Source organism: Leptopilina boulardi, unplaced genomic scaffold (assembly GCF_019393585.1).
Source record: "Leptopilina boulardi isolate dan_hultmark-lab unplaced genomic scaffold, ZJU_Lbou_2.1 LbouV2_177, whole genome shotgun sequence".
NCBI lineage: Eukaryota > Metazoa > Arthropoda > Insecta > Hymenoptera > Figitidae > Leptopilina > Leptopilina boulardi.
Genome location: NW_026137726.1, coordinates 483590 through 507149, shown reverse-complemented (window position 1 = coordinate 507149; position 23560 = coordinate 483590). Strand labels below are relative to the sequence as shown.

Here is a 23560-nt window from a genome sequence, read left to right as displayed (position 1 = left end):
TTTAAAAAAAATAAATGAAAGCGAAGTGTGACAGATTCACCGACGATTTTATTAATTGAGTAGTGTTCATATGATAAATTTACCATATGAGTTGTACTCACATGGTAAAATTGTCGGTAAATCTATCACATTTCACTTTTATTTCTTTTTAAAAAATTATTCATTTCTTATTCCAAATCGGCTTTTTTAGACTTCGAAACTTTTATTCTTATTTATTTATAATGCAAACTCGAATAAACAAACGTCAATTCAAATGTTTAAGAGAAAAGAATTCACGGTAAGAAAAAAATAATTCACCGTAACGTTCCAATTCGGTTTCTTCGCCAAACCGCATTCAGCTTAAGTTACCACCAATTCTTTTCGCTTATTCCTAATTCTTTTTTTTTACTGGGCAGTTAAATACTGGTTACCAACAATTTTGAGGTTATTAGTGAATAATATAATTTTTAGGGCTTGTAGTCTAAAGTTCAAACTTTATTTTAAGTTCAAATAAAAGGATCTATGATCCTTTTGCTTCCTCGTGGAGGAAACTATGTAGTCCTTTCGTTTATAAACTTTTTAAAAATGGTGAAAACAAATTTTCCTCTATATAGAAACATGTTATATGAGATCCTGATCAATTGTCCGGATGTATGTATGTGTGTGTGTGTGTATGTGTGTGTGGGAATCGTTTTTGTGAACACGATATCTTTAACAGGTTTTAATGGATTTGGATAAAATTTGGTAGGCTTATTTAACACATTAATCTCTCAAAAATGACGAGAGGATTTTTAAAAATACCCAAAAAAAAAAATTTTATCGTCTTTTTTCCAAAAATTTTTTTTTAATTGAAAAAATTTTTAAATCGAAAAATTTAAGGTAATATATAATATAATCGTCTTCTTTATGTCAAGATGAATCGATTGATATATATAAAGTATAGATTTGATTGAAATTTAAAGAATTAAAGAAAGTTAAAAAATCAAAAATTCTCATTTTAGCTAAAAAATGATGTGTTTATTTAAATTCATGTTTATATATGAAATAATTTTATTCCCTGCATTGAAACGAATTGGTTGGTATATATAAAGCATAGATTTGATTTAAAATTTGAGAATTAATAAAAATTGAAAAATCGAAAATTCATATTTTAGCTAAAAAATTTTGTGTTTTTTTTAAATTCAAGTTGATGAATAAAATAATTGTATTCCTTGCATTAAAACGAATCGATTCGTATATATAAAGTTTATGTTACACTCAAAATTAATTAAAATTTTCTTTATTTTTCAAAAAATTTAATTAATTTAAAACATTTTTAACTCGAAATTTTTTAAATCAATCAATTGAATTGGACAAATTCATTGCTTCCTTCACGAGGAAGCGAATTTTTCGCTTCACACAATGAGGAAGCATAATGTTTATGAAATAAACATAAAGGACCCCCTCCTTGTTTTCTTTGCTAGAGGTACGCGCTCAAACTTTTACAAAATTAATATTTGCGAATCAAAAATGATAACAAATGACTTTGAGATTATGGTGCAACATAGGTCATTTTTGGGGATAATAGTTAAAACATTAAGCCCAAGTGGAAGGTTCTACGACCTTTTATTTCAGTGCTAGAGCTACTCAAAGTTAGCCAAAAACGCGATTTTTGAAAATTTAAAACCCGTTTTTCTCAAAAACTAGAGCTGATAGGAACATTTCGTTTACGGATTTGTGTTCAGCATGAAAAAACATATCAAAAACAGGTCTGACATTTGCCGCACCAAAATCAGTGTTGGCCTGTGTTATTCATTTATAAGACGATTTTAATTATTATTGAACTTACAAATGGAAGGTTTCGTTGAACTTCGGTGACAGGTTATTGCTCTTTGACTTGGTGGCGTGCTTTCTTTTCTTGTCGGCTAGATGTGGACCGATTAGATTCACCTCAACAAATGGCCTGAACATTCCACCAGCTTCGGGCCATTTCAGATCATTTGCAGCCACAACTGTAATTTAAGGACACGTATGAGTTGAATTATAAATTATTATATTGTGTGAAACTAAAAAGCTTTAAAATTTGAAGATTAAAAAATTATTACCTTTAACGCTAACTTTCTGTTCTCCGGTACCAGGTTGTGTGAATAGATCGACTTGGATGCTTACTTCACCCACGGAACCTTCATCAGAACTAGCGGTATCTGTAAGTATAAAAAAATTGTTTAATATATCTTCAAAACTTGTTTAAGAGCTTTAGCTTTTAAATTATAATTTTCAAAGTACCATCTTCTAGAACTATAAACTAGAAAGTACTATAATAAATCGTTCTACATTTTTTGGCTCAAAGTAGTGCTAAAAAGTAGACTACATGCGTTAATAATAATTATTGTGTTGAATAGCCTGAATATGGTTTTTTTCATTCAGGCGTCTGTTTATCCATCAAGTTTCGTGAATATAATAATAATAGATTCATTTTTAATTAATTTCATCATTTTTCTCAAAAATATATTTTTTTTCTTTTATTACGTAGGTAATATACTGAAAATCAAAAATCTTAATTCATATTAATTAGCTACTTTGGTGCACTCTGGATTAAGCTTTAATGATCCCCATTCAACTCTTGTCGAATTAGAAATCACATTTTTCCCCTCCCTCAATAATTTATTATCGCAATAAAAAATTCCTTATTGTCAAAATCATATTAATTATTTAAATTGTATATAAAAACAATAATGAAAAAAAATATAAAATTATAAAAATAAATGTATTATAAATTAATGAAGCTTATTCACACTAACAATTGGAAATGTAAAAAAAATTTTAAATTGCTACTAATCTATACATTAATTTTATTATGATTAGATCTTTAAAAAATAAATTTTTCAATTTAGAGTGACACACACACTAAATGCTGAAAATAATATTCACTATAAACGTGTTTAAACTTGCAGGGTGTAAAATTCGCAAATTTTCAAGAAAATATAAAATTTTGTGTTTTTTTCGTGTATTTGTGTTTAAATTTTAAAACGTGTTTTTTTCAAAAAAAAAAAAAAAAAATGAAAAACTGTAAGATAATGTTTATTGCGTGGATCAGCAAAGGGTTTTCGATATTTAGCAGCAATAGCATCAGTAGCGACAATATAGCAGCAGCACCTAGAATGACTATCGCATATCGAGACGTCTTCGGATAAATTTAATTTTACCGTAGCGAAATTGTTATCTGTGTTTAACCAAAATTATTTATAATTTTAATTGTTTTTAATTGTTTTAAAAACTTTTTTACCCTACTGGAAATCCCAAATAATTTTATGGGACGCATAATTATCCCATAAAAATCATTAGTTACAATTTTCATTTTAAAGAATTTTATTAGATATAATTATTATTTTCCAGACGAATTTTTATTTTTCGAATTAACATTTGACAGAATTACTTTTTAAACAAATTTTTACTTAACAGAATTCTTATGTGTCGGATTTTTATGGTACAGAATTCTTAAAACGTCGAATTTTTATTTGTCCGAAATTGCAAATGGCCGAAAAAACAATCGACAGAAAATTTTGGCGCGATATTTAAATTTCACCAATCAAAAATTGTCAAGAAAATCGTGATTGGTGGATTTTAAAACTCGCGGCGAAATTTTCCTGTTCATTGTTTCTTCGGCCATTTGCATTTTCGGATAAATAAAAATTCGGCGTTTTAAGAATTCTACCAAATAAAAATTATCTAAAAATTCTGTTAATTAAATATTCTTTAAAAAAGAAATTCTGACAAATGTTAATTCGAAAAATGAAAATTCGTCTAAATAATAATTATATGTAATAAAATTTTTAAAAATGAAAATTCTCACTAATAATTTTTATGGGATATAATCATGCACCCCAATTTTATTAATGATCTATGAATCACTTCTATTAATGTTTTTGTCATCTTTCAAACAAAAAAACAATAATTTTTTTCAAATCGAATGAAAATAAGCTAGTTATAATTTTAATTTATATAAAATTAGAAGCTAAAAAGACGTCTCGATAAAATGCAACAAACAGTCCACTACGTCCTATAGTAGTATATATATATATATATATATATATGTGTGTTAATCTAATTTCAGAATAAGAGAGCAGAGCTCAATTCTTATATATCAGTTCCACTCAAAACTATTCTGGTACCTTGTCGACTCTCTCGACGGAGAGGAGGTTTGCTCTGGCGAAGAGGTTCCTCGAGGCTTTCCATACCCTCGAGTCCCTCTCCATCGTCACCCCTTTCACTGCTCATCGAGCGCTGACGTTGATTCATAGTTGTCGCATCGTTCAGAGGCACTAATAATTTTACATTATGTTGTTGTCAAACAAAATTTACACTCTTAACCGCGTTTAGGAAAAAATATTTCTTATTTAAGAATTATCATTTGGTCAATTCATTATATTTCGTCCAAAGTTGTTGTCGACTAATTTTTTTTAAAAATTATGATTGCTTGAATGATATTGAAGGTATCAAGATCACGAAATAAAAAGAGTTTTTATAAAAAAAAAATAAAAATTTACTTTAAAATATGATTTTAAAGTAAAGAATAAATATTTTTAATTTTATTAAAATTCTTTTCATTTCATGATCTTGACACCTTCGAGATCATTTTTGGAATGTATCATAACACAGCAACACAAAAAAAATGTGTTTTGATCTGGGGTCGAGATTTATATATTCCTATGTATGTATATTGATGCGCTGAATCCGAAACCGCCATCAGAATTTGGCCAATGGGTCCTGGTTTTGCCCTAACCTCAAAAAATATCTTAAAATACATCTAAGCTTTTAAATGAATAAATTATACCATACATATCGCAAAAAAAATTAGGTAAGCTCATAAAAGTTACTACTTAGGTCTTTTTGTGGTTCCTGATTACGGATCCGATGTCAAGTTTCAAAAATTCTAAATGGCGGATCCAATATGGCGGCCAAAAATCCTACAATTAGACCTAAGTTGATGAAAGTTGTTACACGTGGGTTTTCGGGGTCGCTGATTACGAATCCGATGTCCGTTTCTAAAAATTCAAAATGGCGGACAATTTTTTAAAAATTTGTTTAGATTCGCTTGAAAATCGTTACTCGGGGGGTTTTCAGAGGCGCTGCAATTACGAATCTGACATTAAATTTTTAATTGGTGACCCCTAAAAATTTCTAGTAATTAATTTCAAGTCGATTGTATTTATTGTGTTTCCCGTACTTAACAGCACTTAATCTTTAAATATATACTATTGCAAACTCGTGATTCAGAATAATAAATTTTAAAAAATTCGTTAAAATAATAAAGTCCGACATATTGGATCCGCCATTTTGAACGGACATCGGATTCGTAATCAGCGACCCCGAAAACCCACGTGTAACAACTTTCATCAACTTAGGTCTAATTGTAGGATTTTTGGCCGCCATATTGGATCCGCCATTTAGAATTTTTGAAACTTGACATCGGATCCGTAATCAGGAACCACAAAAAGACCTGAGTAGTAACTTTCATAAGCTTACCTATTTTTAATTGCGCTATGTATGGTATAATTTGTTTGTTTGGAAGCTTAGATGTATTTTTAAGGTTAGAATCGATAGATTTGATGTTTTATATAAATTTTCACTTGGAAAGTTTGTAGAATAGTTTATTTAAATTAAATGAACTTAGAAACTTATCAATATGTATGGTTGGGTTTAATTTTGATCAATCAAAAGAGATCATTTTAGCGATTTTAAGGTATTTGTTGAGGTTAGAGCGAAACCAGGACCTATTGGCCAAATTCTGATGGCGGATTCGAATTCAGCGCATCAAAATACATAGGAATACATATATGTTTCGACCCCAGATCAAGACACTTTTTTTATGTGGCTGTGTAATTTTTAAAAAATTAGTTCGGCAACGATACTTTGGTGAAAATATGTATTGACCCTAATTTCTTTTTGTTAATTCTTAATGTGATTTGTTCAAGTTTTTTATGTGTTCATAACAATAAAACTAAATAAGAAAAATTAGAACAAATTAATTTATCATTTGTCTTTGTAAATGTTTGATGTATGTGTTTCTGTGATATTGTTTCAAAAAAAGTGATTTTTGAATTTGTCAATAATACCAATATAGTGAAATATGGTAGTAACTATAAATATATCTACCTTGATTGGAAACTCTAAAGTCATTTAGAAGATCTATATTTATAGGTTTTTATGTGCCGTCTGAAGGTTATTTTGCAAAAATATCAAAATTATAAATTATATACATGTAGACACTTACCCTGATGGACTTGTGTTGTAACGAAGGTTTTAATGAGTGTGTCCGTTGTTTGTGTGTACAAACTCAATGCATATCGAAGACTTTGTAGTTCAGGCGATTTTTCAAGATAGGTCTTCTTCAGGCCATTACCAGCTGCGTGGAAATAATTTTTAATTGTATCCAAGGCAACATCCAAAACTGCACATTGTTTTGGCGATAAATTCTTTTCCACCTCCTTTGAAAAAGAAAAACAAAAATTTTTAACGACAAGAATCAAGAATTTCGAGATAATTTTTATTTCATTGGCAAATTAACAAAACTACAAACCATAACACCACTAAATGCTCCTTTCACATCCGGTTTGCCTGCCATGTGATTCTTGAATAACCTCGACATATCCTCGATCTTTGCGTTCGCTGCCAAATTCTTTGCATTGTCTGTCAGGTTCTTGAGCATCATCTATTAAATTATATCGTCATAAATATTATTTTTATTTAAGTGTAACTAATTATTTTTATAATTATATCATTTTAGAAAATTTTAATAAATTAAAATTAAAAAAAAAATTCAAGTATGAAAAAAAAGATGAATTAATTTCAAAAAATACTAACACTCTTATCAGTCATTGGTGGGAGGACAACAGTTTTCTCAAGAATTCTCATGACAATCTTCCACAATTCCTTGAGCAATCTCTTGAGCACAGTCTTCTCGCAGGATTGGGCATAGAGTGATAAACTTCCATCAAGAAGATCCATTAATGGTCTCAATACCTCGTCAGCTTCCGCGTTAACATTACCAATATTATTCCTTTGATTTGCTTGATTTAATTGTGCACCGCCCTTTATCGATAGCAATAAGTCTCCAAGTTCTCGGACGGATACTGTTATTCTTGGTTCAAGACTCTTTGCAAAGAGCATTGCAAGATCATCCAAGGCTCCATTTAATTGTTGTTGCAAGTCCTTCAATATATCTGATGCATCTTGCTCCAATTTTTCACCACCCATCGATTCAAACATCTTCTCCAATTGTACTCTCAATTGCTGAATATTATTCATTAGAATGCAAGCCTGTAATTAAAAAAAAAAAAAATGCAGAGAATTATGAAAATATTCCTGTTTTTGTTAAATAGTATTTGAATTTTTTCTAAAAGAAATTAATCTGAATTGAATAAGAAATTTTTGCTAATACTTACAATGCGCTCGTCTTTAAGATGACTGGGAAATTCTTGTTTAACAATTGTTGCATATGCCTCTAAAACTTTGACTATCGTTTTTGCGAATCTTTTCATATATCTCTTCCATATTTCAGGATCGGGACATTCTAATTTTGATACGACGTCAAAGCATTGAGTCAATTGTGTAAATACATCAACTACAGAAACGCTGAAAAGTGCATGTTCACTGCTCTTTTGGAACTGTAAAACAAAATTTATATTAACATTACTTTTTTTATAATTTATAATTTTTTTATTTACAAATTAGCATTTGCAAATTAAATAAATACGTAAAATTTTCATTTAATAGAATTTTATTTGATATAATTTTCATTCAGTCGAATTTGTTTGAATTATTATTTTGCAGAATTTTCATTAAAGCTATGTGGGCAAAGAACGTTTTTTTTGGGTTGAAACTTTCTCTGAAATAAAAAATGATTTCAGATTCTACTCATTTACCATAATTTGACCCAAAAATAATAAAAATAAAGCAATAAATAGTAAAATAATGTATTATATCATAGTTCATTCAGCGGCCACTTGCTCGAATTGGCGCTGTTCGGTGGAGTACTGACACACTCAAGCAACGTCTGTGTATACGCCGCCATATTTGTTGTCTTTTTCGTTTAAAAATTAAACTTTTTAAACTTAGTTTTTAAATAATTTAACGCAAAATTAAGTTTTTTCAGGAGAACAGCGCGGTGCATTGTACCCAAATCTATCAATCCTCAAAATTTTAGCCTAAAATCTTTTTTCATTTTAGAGAAAGTTGAAATATTGCAAAACATATTTTCCCATACTAGGTCACGTGGAAGTTTCCCACATGCCGTTAAACTGATTTTCTATATTACAGAATTTATATTTAACTTAAAAATCATTTAACAGAATTTCTAATTGATATAATTTTTATTTGTCCGAAATTACAAATGTCCAAACAAACAATCGACAGAAAGATTTTGGAGCGATTTTTAAAATCAACCAAAATTAAAAATTATCCATAAAATTGTAATTGGTTGATTTTAAAAATTGCGCCGAAATCTTTCTATCGATTATTTGTTCGGTCATTTGCAATTTTGTACAAATAAAAATTCTATCAATTAGAAATAATGTTAAATGGGGGCGCATGATTATCCCATAAAAATAATTGATTAGAATTTTGATTTGAAAGAATTTTATTAGATATAGAATACTTAAAACGACGAATTTTTATTTATTCAAAATTGCAAATGGCCGAACAAACAATTTTTGATTGATCAATTTAAAAAAAACGAGCCGAAACTTTTCTGTTGATTGTTTGTTCGGGCCATTTGCAATTTCGGACAAGTAAAACTTCGGCGTTGAAAGAGAAATTGTGTCAAATGCTAATACGAAAAATGAAAATTCATCTAAAAAATAATTAAATCTAATAAATTTCTTTCAAATCAAAACTCTAAGTAATGAAATTGATTATATATGAAAATTCTATTAAGTAATAATTGGAATATCCCATAAAAATCATTAGCTAGAATTTTCATTTGTTGAATTTCATTTGATAGAATTTCTATTTAGACGAATTTTCATTTTTCGAATTAGCATTTGAATTACTTTCTTTCTAAACGAAATTTTAATTAACATAGTTTTTAGGTACCAAATTTTTATTTAATATTATTTTTATTTTAACAAATTTTATGTTATCTAACTTTTATTTTAAAGAATTACTATTTAAACCAATTTTAATTTATCAAAATTCTCATTCAGCAGAATTTTAGTTATTTGAATTGTATAATGTCAGAATTTTTAAACTATCGAATCTCCTATGTGCCAGAATTTTTATTTACACGAATTTTTATTTGATAGAATTCCTCAAACAGCGAATTTCCATTTGATAGAAATTACAAATGTCTGAAGAAGCAAGCGTCAGAAAGATTTCGGCGTTAATTTAAAAATAAATCAATCACAAATTTCTTAAAAATTTCTGATTGGTCTATTTTAAAAACTGCGCTTAAATCTTTCTGACGTTTGTTTGTTCGGACATTTGTAAATTAAAAAATTCTGACATTGAACAAATCGAATAACTAAAATTCTGTTGAATAAGAATTCTGATGAATTAAAATTGAGTAAAATTATAATACTTTTAAATTAAAAGTGGATAAAAAGAAAATTGTATAAAATAAAAATTATTTCAAATAAAAATTCGGTAGCTAAAAATTATGTTAAATGAAATTTCGTTTTCAAAGAAAGTAACTTAAATGCTAATTCGAAAAATGAAAATTCGTCTAAAAAGAAATTCTGTCAAATAAAATTCTTACAAATGAAAGTTCTAGCTAATGATTTTTATGGGATATTCATACGCCACAATTTTACCCAATAAAATTCATTAAAATGATTATTAGGGTCAGTTGGGGTAAATGGGGACAAAATCCCTATTTTTCACAATTTACGTAAGTTTCTTCCTTTAAAAGGTAATTTTTGCGGGTTCTTTTTTTTAAGTTGTTATTTACATTCCCAGGATTTTTTTTGTGCAGCAGAAAAAAATTTAGATAAGCTTTAAACGCATGAAACTGACTGTCTCCATTTACCCCAAGATTTAGAAAATTTCATAAAATTTGGGGTAAATGGGGACAGCATAGTTTCTAAGAAAGGTTTAAGAAAAAAGTTTCCTTAAATATATTACTGTATTAAGGGATGAAAAAACTTGAAAAAAATTTCTAATATGGCGGACAAACTTCAAAATTTTCTTATGAATTGATTAAATTTGCTTGGTTTATGTCTTTTATTTATTTATTTTTTATTTCAGTAGTTTGTCTCGCATTTGAAAAAAAGCAGACTTAAAAATCATACAAAACTTTTTTCCTATTCCTTATGATTTCCATAAAAGAAATTCAATTGAATTTTTGATTTTTGTCAATTTGGTTAATAATAACAAGTTGTCCCAATTTACCCCGAGTTTTCAAATTCTTGGGGTAAATAGAGACAGCTTGTTATTAATAACCAAATTGACAAAAATCAAAAATTCAAATGAATTTATGTTATAGGAGTCATAAGAAATAGGACAAAAATTTTGTATGATTTTGAAGTCTGTTTTCTTTGAAATGCTCGACAAAATACTGAAACTGTTTGAATTTGATTTTCAAGTTTTAATGCATTGAGCGATAACTGTTTGACCTCTTGTAGGTGATCTGATGTTAAAATATTGACGTTGAACTTCATTTTAAAACTGTAAGTTAAGGTGCAACACCTATTGTTCCCATTTACCCCAACTGACCCTATGCTAATTAAAAATTTGAGCAAATGAAAATTCTGTGAAGTGAATTTTCAGTTATATTAAAATTCTCTAACATAGAAAATCGGTTTAATGAAAATTCTGCAAAATAATAATTCGAACAAAATAAAAATTTGTCTCAAACGAAGTCTAGAAAATAAAATTCTCTGAAATGAAAATTATGAGTTTTAGAACTTATTCATGCTTCCCTAAAATTATAACTCACACATGAAGTTTTAAATTCTTCTAATTTTAATGTAAGTGATAAAGAATACTATTTTTAAATATCATTATGTAAAAATAAGAGTTAAAAAGTCATACCCCATCTTTTTTATCTCTGTTAAAGGCCCCATAAAGATATTCCAAAGACACATCATCATTTTCATTGAGCCATTGCATGACAAATGGCTCAAACCACGCGGGATATTCGGGTACAGCATCTTTATATGGAGGCACATCGAGAACATAATTTGTATACAGCCATTTCACCTTGAAATGTAAATTCATGTAAGCCGATGACTTGCATTTTCTCACTTGTTCATGTTCATCCAAAGAACCTTTCATGTCCATGGCAAATAATGACCAGACAGTTGCCGCCGACAATTGACCGATATTCAATTCCTGTGGGAATTGATTAAGTACCGGTGCATAACTCGTACGATCCTCTTCAATCACTGATACAATGAGTGCTATTAATTTATGCCAGAAATCGAGAGATTCCACGCCTGGGCCACGTTCCTCAGGATCACGTTTCGCTTCACTTGGATCAACTTGAAATTCACGAGCATAAAGCTCATAACAATTTCCATAGAGAAATTCATATGTTGAACGAAGGCATGCTTTAACACAATCTTTGACAACTGTACTTGCACGTGGTGGACTTGTCAGTTCTTGTACTTTCATTCTAAAGAATGTTATGCTCGTTAATAAATCAACTGAACTTTTTAAATCCATTAATTTCTCTTGACTCGACGCTGGGAAATTGTTACGATACATTGAAAGATCAATTCTCAATGATGTGTGCAATTGATCAAGTAGTTTGACAAATTTCTCTTTCTGAAAAGAGAAAAAGGAAATTAGAAAATTTTATTTTTGATTTTGATACAGATGTATAAACTTTTTATTTCTGTTCAGAATAGTTTGAGTCAGGTGAAACTTTTTCGAATAATTGTGAAATTACTTTCAGTATATGGGTGATTCTCCAGACACAAGGCTTTTTTACTTACCCATTTAACAAACTTTAAAATTTTCAACCTTATATTTATCAATACCAAAAGCAAAAGAAACATTAAAAAAAATTTTTTTTTGAATTCCAAATTACTTTGAAAAATGAACTTTCTGCCGTTCCTATGGGACTTGCCAAGAACAAAGTTTTTTTAGGTTTAGGTTTAGGTTCCACTGATTTTAATTTTTACTCATATTTTCTCTTATACTTCTATAATGATTCTAATTTTCACTCTCAATTTTATTTTCACTATTACTATATTTATATTACTTTCAGTAAGACAAGAAAGGTTATCATGATTTTATACAATTATAATCGCAATAAATATTTTAATTTGCACTAATGAAAAAAGAACAATTTTTGGAAATTTCTATAAAACATTTAATTTAAATATGTAAACGAAATAATAAATGGTTTTTCGTCGAAGAATATTTATTATATGAATAAATATCAATATTGTAGCCGATATCTCGTTATACTTTTGAAAACTTTCAAATTCCACAGACCGAATTCAATAATTCATGAACCACTCGCACGATTTCAGAGACGATAGTATTTCCATCCACGAACATATAGTATATTTTTCTGAATAAAAAAAAAAAAAAATGCTAAAGTCTCTATCGTTAAATTTTAATATTATTAGTTCACGTATAAGATACTATAGATTGGAAATAAGTGGATAAAGATCAGCAACGTGTGTTATCTCAAATATAAAATTTATAATAGGTTTATGTATATATATACATAAACCTATTATAAATTTTATATTATAAATATAGAAGAGTAAAATTAATGTTTTAATTTCGCAGTGCTACTTTCAATATTATAAAATGCAAATGAACTAGCAGCTTGGTGAGTAATGAAAGGGGATAATATTGTAAAATGAAAGACTACTATCTTTCTACTTGCAAATGAGAGAGGACGAATAGAAAGATCTTTTAAAAGCGAGTCATATTTTACTTTCTATTTCTCGAGAATTTATACATATATAGGTATATATATGTATTTAACGTTTAATCATCTATCTTCTGTTAATTTTGCAAATTTGTTAAAATTTAAATTAGTCAAGTTCTCCAGAATTAAATAAGTGAATTCAATTTTTTATTACGACAATGAAGTTCATAATATGTTTATGATCAACGATTAAAAAATAATATTTATTTTCCCTTCGGAAAATAATTTTTTCTAACAAATTTTTGTTTTAAGGAGAGTGGAGACCCAAACATAACCTCAAAACTGAAATATGGTTTCTAACGCAAACAAAACTCTAATAAACATTAATTTCAAACAAACAAACAAAAAATCTTGATTCAAACTTTAACGTTTAACTTTAATTTAAACTGTCCGCAGTTTCTACGCATTTCTGGCAATTTTTACTTCAGAAATAGTAAAATTTATTATTTTCGGAATAATTTTTACTATTTCAGGAGTAAATTTTACTATTTCTGGAGTAAAAATTGACAGAAATGCGCAGAAACTATGGACAGTTTTGATTTTACTTTTAAAATAGTAGGTTACTTTATTCATTTTTCTATTTTCTCCGTGTCACCGTTTTAAAGTGGGGCACGCTATTATCCCATAAAAGTCATTAATTACTATTTACATTTTAAAAAATTTTGTTAGAAATAATTATTTTTTACATAAAATTTTATTTTTGTCATTTAATCGAATTTCAGGTGATTCAAATTTTTAAATGACAAATTTCAATTCAACGAATTTTCATTTGTCCGAAATTACAAATGGCCAAACAAACAATCGACTGAAAGATTTCGGTGCTATTTTTAAAATTGACCAATTAGAAATTATCAATAAAAAAAATCTTGATTGGTGGATTTTAAAAATCGCGCCGAAATTTTTCTGTTGATTATTTCTTCGGCCATTTTCTGTCATTTAAAAATTTGAATCACATAAAATTCGATTGAATGATAATTCTGTTAAATTAAAATTCGATTAAATTTAAATTCTTTTAAATAAAATGTCATGTAAAGAAAATGACAGTAAAATAAAAATTCTGACAAACAAAAATTCGGTTGCTTAAAATGTTGTTATGTAAAAATTTATATAAAAAGAAAATCTGGAAATTTTTAATTTGAAAATTGAAAATTCAACTAAAAAATAATTACACAGAAAATTAAAAGGCATTAAAATAAGCTGCAAAGCTTCTTATTTTAATCCAATTTTGCTTATTTTAATCCATTTTGGTATTAAAATAAGCAAAATTGGATTAAAATAAGAAGCGTTGCAGATTATTTTAATGCCTTTTAATTTTCTGTGTATTTCTACACAAAAAAATTTGTGAATTGCTTACAGAAGGTAACTAATGTTTGCTATCGGATCTATCGAAATTAGTAACAACTGCTAAATTTTTTGCCAGGACAACAAAAAAGTTTGCTATAATAAACGTCTTAATTTTTAAAAATTTACTTTCACAGCAAACTTTTTTACCCCACAGCAAATTTGTTCGCTGTCCCTATATTAGCTAACTTAATTTGATGTGGCAGCAAATAGTTCGCTGCCATAGCAAACTTTTTCTATGCGTGTAATTCTTCTTTAAAATGAAAATTCTAATTAATGATTTTTATGGGATAATCATGAGCCCGATTCTTGTAACTGTGATTTTAGTGGTAAAAATAGGGTTTAGTCAGACATATAGGTTTTAAGTCTTGTGAGTAAAGTGTAAGTAGTGAAAGCTAAGTTCAGTCAGACAATACACGAAGAAATGCGATTTATAGTAGTAATATTGACTTTTACTACTGATATATCAGTACTTTTTATTACTGTAATTTTAATTTAAGAAGTAAAAGTCAATTGCAGTCATTTTAAAAATGCCTAGAAGATAATTTCATCTCCGATGTGTCCGGAATAATTGTTTTTATTGTCATAAAGTTCTTTTTACGCTTACCTAATATTTAAATGAACTTATACCACACGTGATATAAATAATCAATATTCTAATTAGTAATAATTAAATCGATTCATGACAATATATAAAAAATTAATAACAAAGTTTGAGCTTAATAATGTACAATGAAGAAAATTTATACTCTATAGGAATTTCTGATCTTGCGTGTAACATGAAGATTATGGACCTAAGTCATCTTTTATGCATTTTATTCTCAACTATATAATTTTATATCGATCCTTTTTATACCTATAACTTAATCAGGATTATATTGAAGAGAGTGATTTTATAACACGCTGGTCAAATATATAGTTATTAAAGTCTCAGTAATAAAACATTGATTAGACACTGGGAATTATAAATTTTTTAAAGTGTTTTACAAAATAAAATCAATAAATGAGATTAATTCAAATTTATGACAATAGAATAATGCAATTTTAATTATTAGGCAAAAATAGTAGGCTGTTATTTTTAAAGCAAAAACTGAAAAAATTAAATTTAAAAAATAAAATATAAAAATATTCAATAAAAAGATCTTTAGATGAACAAAAATTGTATACTGTATGAAATAGATATCCCGTCAAAAAAAAGGGACAAATGGAGAAAAATACAAATGTAGTGTAAGATTTATTGTATACTAAAATTGTAAAAAATGTGTGAAAATGATATGACATTGACGAGTGCAATACGAGTTTCTGGATGACGTTATTTATATATATATATATATATATATATAGGAGTCGGTATCAGAACTACGCAAAATTTTTCAAAAAAAAAATGTTAGATTGAACAAAACATTTTGTTATTTTTACAATCGTTGCTTTTACTTTAATTATTTTAATTATTTGTAATTTTTCAAAATAACAGAAAAATTCAAGGTAAAAAAAAACAAAGAAAAATTACCTATAAATAAAAAAGGGAAAAACATCGAATGTAAAAAATAACAATCTAACAATTTTTCAAAAAATCTAACAGTTTCATTTTTTCTCTTTTTTTTTTGAAAAATTTTGTGGACTTTTGATATCGTTTCATATGGTAACTTAATGTAAATATATTGCCAGAGAGAAAAAGAAATTGATGTTTTGGAAATGTGAGTGAAGTGTATCTTCTAAAGGTTTGTTAGATATTGTGCAACGAAGTTGAACCATTTGGGATTCGAATAACGAATGGATCTGGCTTTCGCAGGAAATTGCAGAAACATTTCTCAGTTTCAACTGACTCTTGCGCAAATGCTTTGACCATATTCTGTCTATATATGTATATAAACTCACCCCAAAGTTACTGGCGGCAAATCTATCACTGGCTGAGACGGCAGAACTTGCTGTTGTATGAGCATAGTAGGCATTAATGTTTGCTAAGAGAGTTGACATCACTGCCGGGACTCCCGGGCAAAGGTACTTTGTTGACAGACAGTGGAAGTGCCTTTAAAAATTTATTTTATTTCAATTATTATCAAACTATTACAAATTCGCACCAAAAATAAAAGGTATTTTGTTAAATTTTTTCAACTGTGTTTTAAATTTGATAATAACGTTTCGAGGCCTTTGACAGTTAAGATGTTCGTTTATTGATACAATGTTACTACATGTTTCGACTATTTAGCCTTCATTTCAGGTAACAAACCATATAACACAGTGTTGCCAAGTTAGTAACATTTTTAGTGGGAGAAATATTTTAGTAGGAAATTTAGTATCTTTTTTCTTCTTTAGTGGATTTTTTTTAGTGTTTTCACCTATATGTCATTTTTCCTATACGTAAATTGTATTTGAGTAAAAGTACGGCGTACGGGCACTCTAAGTATGAACTATTCAACTCAGGGGCGTAGCCAGCATAACTATGAGAAAATTTCAGTGGGGATTTTAACCCTCAAAACCCCCACTGAAATTTTGTCATATAGTTATGCTTTTTAATATAAGTTTAAGATTTTTAAGGACTGAGCCTTCACAAAATCCCTTTCGAAATTTATTTCTGGCTGCGCTCCTGATTAAACTGAATTTGATTGGCTATACTGATGGAGATTGAGCGAATTTACAGACCCAGCCAATCAAACTCAGTCATGCAGTTGTATAAGAAAGAATGCTTTTCTACGTGCCGAGCCTTGCACTGCTGTTTAGTATAGTTTATTCGTAAAATAATTTTTGTCAATTAGAATTTTTAAATATATTTGAGAATATTAAATTTAAAACAATTTTTACTGAATTCTGATAAAAGAAAAAATAAAAATACCACCTACGCCAAATTCAAAAAAATATGTACAAAGATATAAAATCTCTTGGGAAAGTAAAGAAGAATTTAAAGGTTATGTTTTGTTTCTGTTTTTTTTATAATTTAATGTTTATTCCATGTTCTTAAGCTCATCTATTTTATTTGGAATTATAATATTTAAACAAATTAAATTCCAAAAAAATGTCTATACGGTCAGTTGGAGGAAATTAAGACAAGATGTGTTGGAGCTTAATTTAGAGTTTTAAAATTAATTTCAACGACAATATTTTAACCTCAGATTACCTACAAAAGGTTCTGAGTATTGTCAAGCTTTTATCTTAACAATTGGCAGCAAGATAATTCAAGTTATCGCTCAATGCATAAAAACTTGAAAATCAAAGTCAAACTGTTTCAGTATTTTGTCTTGCATTTCAAAGAAAACAGACTTAAAAATCATAAACAAATTTTTTCTTATTCCTTATGATTTCCATAACAGAAATTCAATTAAATTTTTTATTTTTGTCAATTTGGTTAATAATAACAAGCTGTCCCTATTAACCTCAAATTTTATAAAATTTTCTAAATCATTGGGGTAAATCCTGGGAATGTAAAAATCAACTTTAAAACAACCACAAATATTATACCTTTTAATGGAAGAAACTTACATAATTTGTGAAAAATAGGGATTTTGTCCCCATTTATCCCAACTGACCCTAATCATAATAATATATTCATTACATTGAACTATTAAATTTTATTAAACGATTCTTTAAGTTTAAATAACTTTTGTATAATTAGTGTGAAAAAATGAAAATTTTGTGTTGAGATAAAGATTTTTACGTTTTTTTATTTATTTATTATTCTAGTGAAAATTAGGGGAAAAAATTTTAGTGAAAAATATCTAGCGATCTAGGGAAAAGCACCATAGGGACCTGGCAACACTGCGAGTAAATTCCCCCTTGGAAAAATCTTAAAATTTAGAATAAATTTTTGCAAATTAGTATCAAAAAAAAAATAAAAAAATTTTGTAATAAATTTTTGTGCTATAATAAAATATTTAAAAAATATGAAAAATATTGAAAATAAATAAAACTCACGTCATTGCTTGATAAATGCTTTCAATTCCATAACGCATAGCAAATTCATCGACAAGCTCTTCGCCAGGCGGATCAAAATACACTTTCCATGCGTCATCGCCCCGTGCCTGGGGTAATGTGACCATTCCACTGTTACCCTCGCAAAGACTGTGAAAGAGATTCTCATGAAGACACGTATATTGAACATGATAAGGTGCCACTTTTTCTTCGCCCTTGATTTCCACACTGATGTGAAGTCTGATTGCACCTGAGACTGCACTTTTGTCAGTTCTTTTTTCCAAATTATACCACACGTCCATTTCACCGCTCAATGTTCGTACTTCGATGATCGTTTGACCCAGGAAATCGTCACTTTCCCTCGTTAGCTTTTGCCTCAATTTCGACTTCAGGTCATTGTCCTCGTCCCACACTCGAACTTTTATTCGATCTGACGAATTATGGCACTCGCTGTGTAAAAAAAAATAATTATTTGGGTTTTATTTTCCCCCTTTTTTTAATCAAACGAAAATTTTGATTACAGTTTTGAATTTTTAAAAAGCTTCGGTGAAATTTTAAATAATTTAATTTTAAAAATTCTGAACAATTAGAAATTGCATTTAAATCAAAATTAAAAGTTTTTAGGCATACACTGTAAAAAATGGAGTTGAATTTCAACTCCCTAGGAGATGCTATAAAAGTCCCATCCTTTTGGAGTTGAAGCGAAGGGAGTTAATGCTATACGGGTTAATTTTATGCCTAGGGAGTTGGTTTTAAGGAGTTAATTTAATTATTAACTCCCTTTTTGAGTTGATTTTTAACTCGAAAATTTTAACTCCCAACTCCCAGTAACGTTAACTCCCTATTTTTTTTTACAGTGTAGGAAACGCTTTTTGGTAACATAACCTAAATATTATTTTTTAAGTTATGTTACCAAAATCGTTTCCTATGGATAAAAACTTTTAATTTTGATTTTAATGTAATTTCTAATTATTAAAGATTCCAAAAATTAAATTATTTAACATTTCAACGAAGCTTTTTTACAATTTAAATCATCTTTTTTTTAAAAAAAATACACAATTGGAGTAACTTTTGTTCCAATTCTTTGTCTCATTGTTCCTTAAGAGTAATTTTAAATTATAAAAATAACTTTCAATAAATTTGAAATACGAAAAAAAATATAGTTAGCCATTATTTTTAATTGCAGAATATATTTTTTTTGTCGATGTTTCAGAATGTAAATGGAGGTGAATATGAAACGTGTAAGGGAATATAAGAAATGGGCAAATTTTTAGGGTTTAGTATAGTCATAAAGAGATTTTACAGTTTGATGGATGATTCAGAATATTGTAGGAATGCTCGAAAGCACATTCTCTTCAAATATTTTACGATTCATTTCATTACAAAAATTTCCATTTCGTACAGAAAAATCGTTACAAAAAGCAGTCTTTTTTTAAATACTACGGAGCAAATAGAATGATTTACATTTTTTTTTCTAGTGGCAAATAATTTTATTCAATGTCAGTGAAAATAAAGAAAATATTAATTTTATAATAAATATATTATATATAAAAGTAATAATAAATAAGTACAGTTTCAGTTGTAGTCAAAATTTCGTGTTAGTACTGAAAGTAATTTTTTATAGTCAGTTGAAAACAATTTTTTCAATTGTCAATGAAAATAAAAATAATAAAAATAAAAAATTTAATTTTACAATTGATTTTTTTTTATTTGTACTAATTTTTAAGACGCCAAATTTTCATTTGTCCGAAATTACAAATAACCGAACAAACAATCGTCACAAAGATTTTGGCGCAATTTTTAAAATTGACCAATATTATAAATTATCAAAAAAATCGTGATTGATCAATTTTAAAAATGGTGCCGAAATCTTTCTGTCGATTGTTTGTTCGGACATTTGTAATTTCGAATAAATGAGAATTCGACGTCTTAAAAATTCTGCAAACTTCTACCAAACAAAAATTCGGTAGCTAAAAATTTTGTTAAGTAAAAATTCGTATAAAAAGAAATTTTGTCAAATTTTAATTCGAATATTGAAAATTTGTCGAAAAAATAATTATTTCTAATAAAATACTTAAAAATAAAAATTTTAATTAATAATTTTTATGGGAAATTTATACGTCTTTTATTATTAGTTTTTTATTACCACATTTTGTATTTTACTTTTTTGTGAAATTAGATTTTTTTTTTAAATTCGAATCGAATAAAAAAGAGAAAATAAACTTACAAGTAAAATTTCTCGTTCCAAACGGGATTCAATTCTTGTGGCATGGTTTTCGTTCTTTTCTTTACTTTTCCCACTTGAACTGTGACATAAGGATCGGATGTTCCACTCTTGTCCTTGGCAATTAATCCTTGAGCGCAGATCACTGTGAAAATGGATTTCAAAAAAAAAAAATTATATTTTTTTTGTAATACAAATTTATATTATAGAAAATAACGAGAAATTTTTTTCTATATTTTTAGTTTATAAAAATTTCTCTTTTTAAATTGTAAGCACAAAGCAGAAAGATTTTATCTGATATGAATAAAAAAATTTTTTATTATCTATTGAGCTAACATTTTACAGACGATAATAATTTATAACCAGAATCCAGATGGATATTAAATATAGCTATATAATTATTAAATAATATTCATTGAATGAAAAAAAAATTTTTTTCCAATTAAGATAATGAAATTTTAAATTGCCAATAGCTTTTAATTTTTGAAATAAAAATGAATTTAATTTATTCAATATCGAAAAAATATTATTCTAAAAGTCACATAGTCTTTGCTTCTATTTAAGAATATATTTTAGTTTTATGAGTTAAAATATATAATATATTCTTAAAATAGAAAGTAATTTTTTATTTTAAGAATATTTTTACAAATATTTTATTCCTTCCCGGTAAAAAAAACTTAATCTGGAACAGTAAAAAGGTTACACTGACACTGGAATAGCAATGTAATTATTGTAGTTAAATATTTCACTATTCTAGTGAAACCTTTTCTTGTTCCCAGGTAAACTTTTTTTCCGTGAGTAAAATTATAAATAATTATTTATAGAAACTAAAGTTATATAAGAATTTTAGACTATATATTCTACTGTGTAAATGAATTTAGAAAAATTTTTTTTAGCATTGTAAAATAAAATTTTATTTTCACTTTTATGTTTACTAAATAAATGAAATAATTTTTACGAGTTTATAAACTCGCATAAAAAGTGAATAGAGTGGGGGGAATAAAATTGTTAAAACAAATGTACTGTATTGTTATCTTTTCAGTTAGGGAACGATTTGATTAGCAAACAGGGAATTACGAGTTTTGAAGCTGTGTTCTGGATTTGAGTGCAACGACGACGATGCAATAAAACTTGAAAGCTGGTCGGTCGTTTGAGACCTCTGTGAGGTCGTCATCCTGCTTTGACGTTACCACACACAATGCTATTTTCAGGTTTATACATTTGAATTCAAATGCAATATTTTGACTTAACAAACAGGTTGTATTTACGTATGGGAATTTTATATATATATATAGGTGGTGAATACACACACACACACGTATATATATTTTTTTATGTATGTAAAATTCCTCTGCTTTGTGCTTATTTTGAGATGAATAGTTCCAAATTGTGGCCTTGCTGAAAATTCAATTTTCTTTGGTCGAGACTTTTAAATTGTACAATAACACAAATTTTTATGCTTTTATTTATTGCATATATAATTTTATTATAATATTTTTGAAGAATCACACTGATTTTTCATTTCAAACAATTTTTAATAACAATATGAAAATAACTAAATTGTTTTAAAAAAATAAAATTTTTTTTTTTTTGGTCCACGCTATTTTAACATATTGTTGACATTTACACTTTTGATTTGAATAAATTTTTTTTTATTATTTATTACACTATCAAACAGGGTTTTATGATTTTTTTTCAAAATTTTTTAATTACGAGACTTGAATTTTTTTAATTTCAGAAATTCAATTATTTTTTATTTTTGAATCGTCATAACTTCCTTAAAAATGTATCAATTTCCTCTCTAAATCTGCTCTCTAAATTTGAATCAGCGATAAGTATACCACTGGTGCCAATCAGCGGATATACGCTGAAAAATCAGTGAAATTCCACTAATTCATCAGTGCATATAAGCTGATTAGAATCAGTGGTATACTTATAGCTGAGAATCAGCGAGATTCCGCTGATTCAAAATTTAGAGAGTGAATTAGTCACTTTTGACTAATTAAACAGCACCGATTCGTTTATTAAATGAATTAGTAACAGAAATGATTAATTTTCAGTCAAAAATGACCGGCCGATTCATTCACCGTTTTACTGTTAATTAGTAGTTTTCTATACTAATTTACTCTCTAAATTTGAATCAGCGAAATTTCGCTGATTCTCAGCTATAAGTATACCACTGATTCCAATCAGCGTATTTGCACTGATAAATTAGTGAAAATTCGTGTTTTTTCGTAAACTTTTGAAAATTCGAAAAAAATAGTTTACTATATTTTTTGCAACTTAAACAATAACTTTTTTTTTAAAGTGTTTGTAACATTCGAATTTTTTTTGAAAAAATGAAAAAAAAATACTGGTTTTTTTACAAAAATTATATTTTTAGAACAGTTCGTATCTTTTAAATATTTTTTGAAAATTTTCTTTTACTTTCTTTTACAAAAATTTTCGTAAAGGTAACGATTATTTTTTAATTTATTTAAATTAAATTAAATTTTTTTTCTTTAATTCACCAGTGGAATTTCACTGGGAATCAGTAAAAACCACTGATTCTCAGTGAAATTCCACTGGTGAATTAAAGAAAACTGAGCCACTGATTTGAATTCAGTGAAATTTTCACTGATTCAGATTTAGAGTGTACTTTTGGAATTTTTTTAAATTTTCGAAATTTCAAATTTTAAAATAGGACCTTCGGTTTTTTATATATATTTTTTTATATTTATCGTTTTTTCTAGGTAAAAATAAAAATTAAAAAAAAAACTTCTACCTAAAAGAAAAACGCAAAAAAACATAAATTTTAAATCTTTTTTTATAGTTTTCACCACTCTCTAAATTTGAATCAGCGGAATCTCGCTGATTCTCAGCTATAAGTATACCACTGATTCTAATCAGCTTATATGCACTGATGAATTAGTGGAATTTCACTGATTTTTCAGCGTATATCCGCTGATTGGTACCAGTGGTATACTTATCGCTGATTCAAATTTAGAGAGCATAAATATGAAATTTTCTGGTATTTTCACTATAATTTTTGTAAGCAGCGCATCAAAATTTATGTAGTATTAAAAAAAACCAGAGGTATTTCAAAATTTGAAATTTCAAAAAATTTTGAAAACTCCGATAAGATTAAAAAAAATCGTTTTCTCCACGATCGGACCCAGTTTAAAATTTTTTTAAAAAAGAACCATTTTTTTGAAAATTAATAAAAAAATCGAATGTTACTAAAATTTAAAAAAACCAATGTTTAA

At 27.4% G+C, this 23560-nt stretch overlaps 1 protein-coding gene across 6 annotated transcripts in view; it reads right to left on the bottom strand.

Moving 5' to 3' along the window:
- The window catches only part of LOC127277714 (uncharacterized), a 217568-nt gene that overhangs the window by 8092 nt on the left and 185916 nt on the right, over positions 1-23560 (bottom strand). For 4 of the 6 annotated variants that reach the window (XM_051299022.1, XM_051299024.1, XM_051299021.1 and 1 more), the window contains 11 exons: positions 20319-20460; positions 18095-18541; positions 16064-16214; positions 10987-11721; positions 7404-7625; positions 6823-7278; positions 6539-6670; positions 6233-6446; positions 4131-4280; positions 2064-2162; positions 1808-1970 (listed from right to left, as the gene is read on the bottom strand). In XM_051299022.1, coding sequence (XP_051154979.1) covers positions 1808-1970; positions 2064-2162; positions 4131-4280; positions 6233-6446; positions 6539-6670; positions 6823-7278; positions 7404-7625; positions 10987-11721; positions 16064-16214; positions 18095-18541; positions 20319-20460 — 2911 coding nt within the window. The remainder of the gene's footprint in view (positions 1-1807; positions 1971-2063; positions 2163-4130; positions 4281-6232; positions 6447-6538; positions 6671-6822; positions 7279-7403; positions 7626-10986; positions 11722-16063; positions 16215-18094; positions 18542-20318; positions 20461-23560) is intronic. The other 2 variants (XM_051299026.1, XM_051299027.1) reach the window with 1 other exon arrangement.